The sequence below is a fragment of the Cupressus sempervirens genome, chromosome 1 (assembly GCF_028749045.1).
Source record: "Cupressus sempervirens isolate cs-2001-9-10 chromosome 1, ASM2874904v1, whole genome shotgun sequence".
NCBI lineage: Eukaryota > Viridiplantae > Streptophyta > Pinopsida > Cupressales > Cupressaceae > Cupressus > Cupressus sempervirens.
Window position 1 is genome coordinate 486,183,767 of NC_143118.1, and position 2,007 is coordinate 486,185,773.

The 2,007-nt window shown below is 43.2% G+C and overlaps 1 protein-coding gene across 1 annotated transcript; it reads right to left on the bottom strand.

Annotated features, from left to right (window-relative positions):
• Positions 1–514: 514 nt before the first annotated feature.
• LOC149578382 (uncharacterized) lies at positions 515–1,740 on the bottom strand. Its single transcript, XM_089828672.1, has 2 exons — positions 1,560–1,740; positions 515–1,460 (listed from the first exon to the last, which is right to left on the bottom strand). The coding sequence occupies exons 1-2, from the start codon at positions 1,734–1,736 to the stop codon at positions 966–968; spliced, it is 672 nt and encodes a 223-aa protein (XP_089684798.1). The 5' UTR covers positions 1,737–1,740; the 3' UTR covers positions 515–965.
• Positions 1,741–2,007: the final 267 nt, after the last annotated feature.

A 2,007-nucleotide genomic window follows, 5' to 3' on the forward strand; every position in this document is an offset into this window, starting at 1 on the left:
TTAACCAAGCCACTTCTTACCGAGTGAAGACTCTGATAGATCTATGTCAAATCCCTTGACTGGGTGACACTTAACTTTAATTTTTAACAAGGGCAAACTCTTGATCGAGCGCATCGTAGAAGAGTGTGAGCTTTGTGATCATCGTCTCACACACTGTGGTTTTCACCCTGATTGGGTTTCCACAAGATAAATATTGTGTTATGTGATGATACATTTTTGTCTTGATTGACATGTTGTTTACTCATTAAACGGTTAGACAACAATCATGTGTATCGACAAACATGTAAGAAGAAAAGTTTTCCTCCCTTTCCTCCACTCCCCTCTCCACCCCTCCTCCACCCCCAATATATTCACCATTAAATAGATCAACAACATAATATTATAGTTCATACGAAACATGAACTTTGATCTTATCACTTTGATGATGAGAAGTTGCACTCAAGAATCACACTAATTCAAACCCATTTAATTTCAAGAGCATGAACAAACGCAAAAAAATTGTTGGAACTCTAACTTTAATAAAAACTCTACACACGTTCAATTAGCATAAATTATAAAACTTTTGAGTACAATTCCAAATCTCTCTTCAAAAGATGTTAGAACTCCGCTTAGAAAGGGCAAGCAAATGGAATATGATAGTTGAAGAGAAGAGTTGAGATTGGCCTCAAAAAAATACAAAATTCAAGCTTTTGGGCCGTGTAAGGTTGGTCCGCAATCAAATAATCAATGAAATAATTTTCGGTATATACAGAAGTCAAAGTAGTGGCGTATGGTGAAGGGAGAAATTTCTTGTTAGCCAGGTCATCATTGGAGCCCTGTGTTTAAAATAATGTAGGAAAAAAGAGAGAGTAAAATACAGGATTGGCGCAGTCACCGATGGGGAAATTTTGATCCTCTTTCCGAATTCCAATTTCAGCAATTCCAACCCTTCACTGACGGTTGTTTTGCGCGAAAATGGCGTCCATCTAGACTGCCCTGCTCTGTTCGTCGGCGGATAGCAGCGATTCAGATTTCGAAGAAAAATCCCTTGTGATGTAAACGACCTGACAAATTTCGTACTTGATATTAGTGGCGCCGAGATCTTTCCAGTATGCCTCCCCTGGGCTGCCTTTGCGTGAATCCAAGAGCGAGGAGGCGAAATCGGCGCTGTCCCAAATGGCCAGCCCTATTACTAATTTCCCGTCTTTGGATCTGTAGAACGCACAGTTATTAGCCCCCTCCATCTGCGCGAAGTAGGATTTGAGGAGCGCCAGGCAGCTGTAGGCAATCAGCTCCTGGTTATTTAAATCCGTGTAAATTCTCCTCACGCTAACAATGTCCCCCACCGACAGCTTCTCCTTGCAATAATTCGCTTTCTGCTCCTCCGTGATCTTCTGGAACGAACCCCAGTCCACAACCCTAATCACCTCATCGTCCTCGGTTCGAATCTGGCTAACGCTCGAAGTACAGAAAACGGCAACCTGTAAGATTCACACAAAGAAGGGGCAAAACTTGTGTCAGAAACTCAAAAATCCTAACGATTCGGCCAGCAAATCGGAAAATTGTGAGATTCAGCCTACCCAGGAGCCATTGACGCTCTTCAAAATGATCGCTTTGAGATCCGCCCCCAGCTCGGCGAGGGAAATGAGGGCCCTGAGATGAGCGACGGCGTCGTCAATGTCGTGGCCGTCGGTGGGCTTGTATACGCCGAACGAGATCTTTACGCTCTCTTCCGGAGGATTCGACGTGAGCGCCATTGGAGCTTCTCGATTCGGAAGGAAATATAAATATAAATACTTTGATTTGTTGCTGTGAAACCCTAACCATGTAAATGCAACTTCCAGCAGCCCGTTCCTAAAGATGGAGATTTAAAGATCGGAAATTGCAGCGGGGGTTTCTGATGTCCTTCGGACTGGGAAGCTTCACTCTCAAATTCCGCGTAGCTTACACGATCAACAACAACACCTGCTTCGTTGTCTTCCACGAATTTCTGATCAAATTCTCTGCGATCGTAAGATATTATAATAA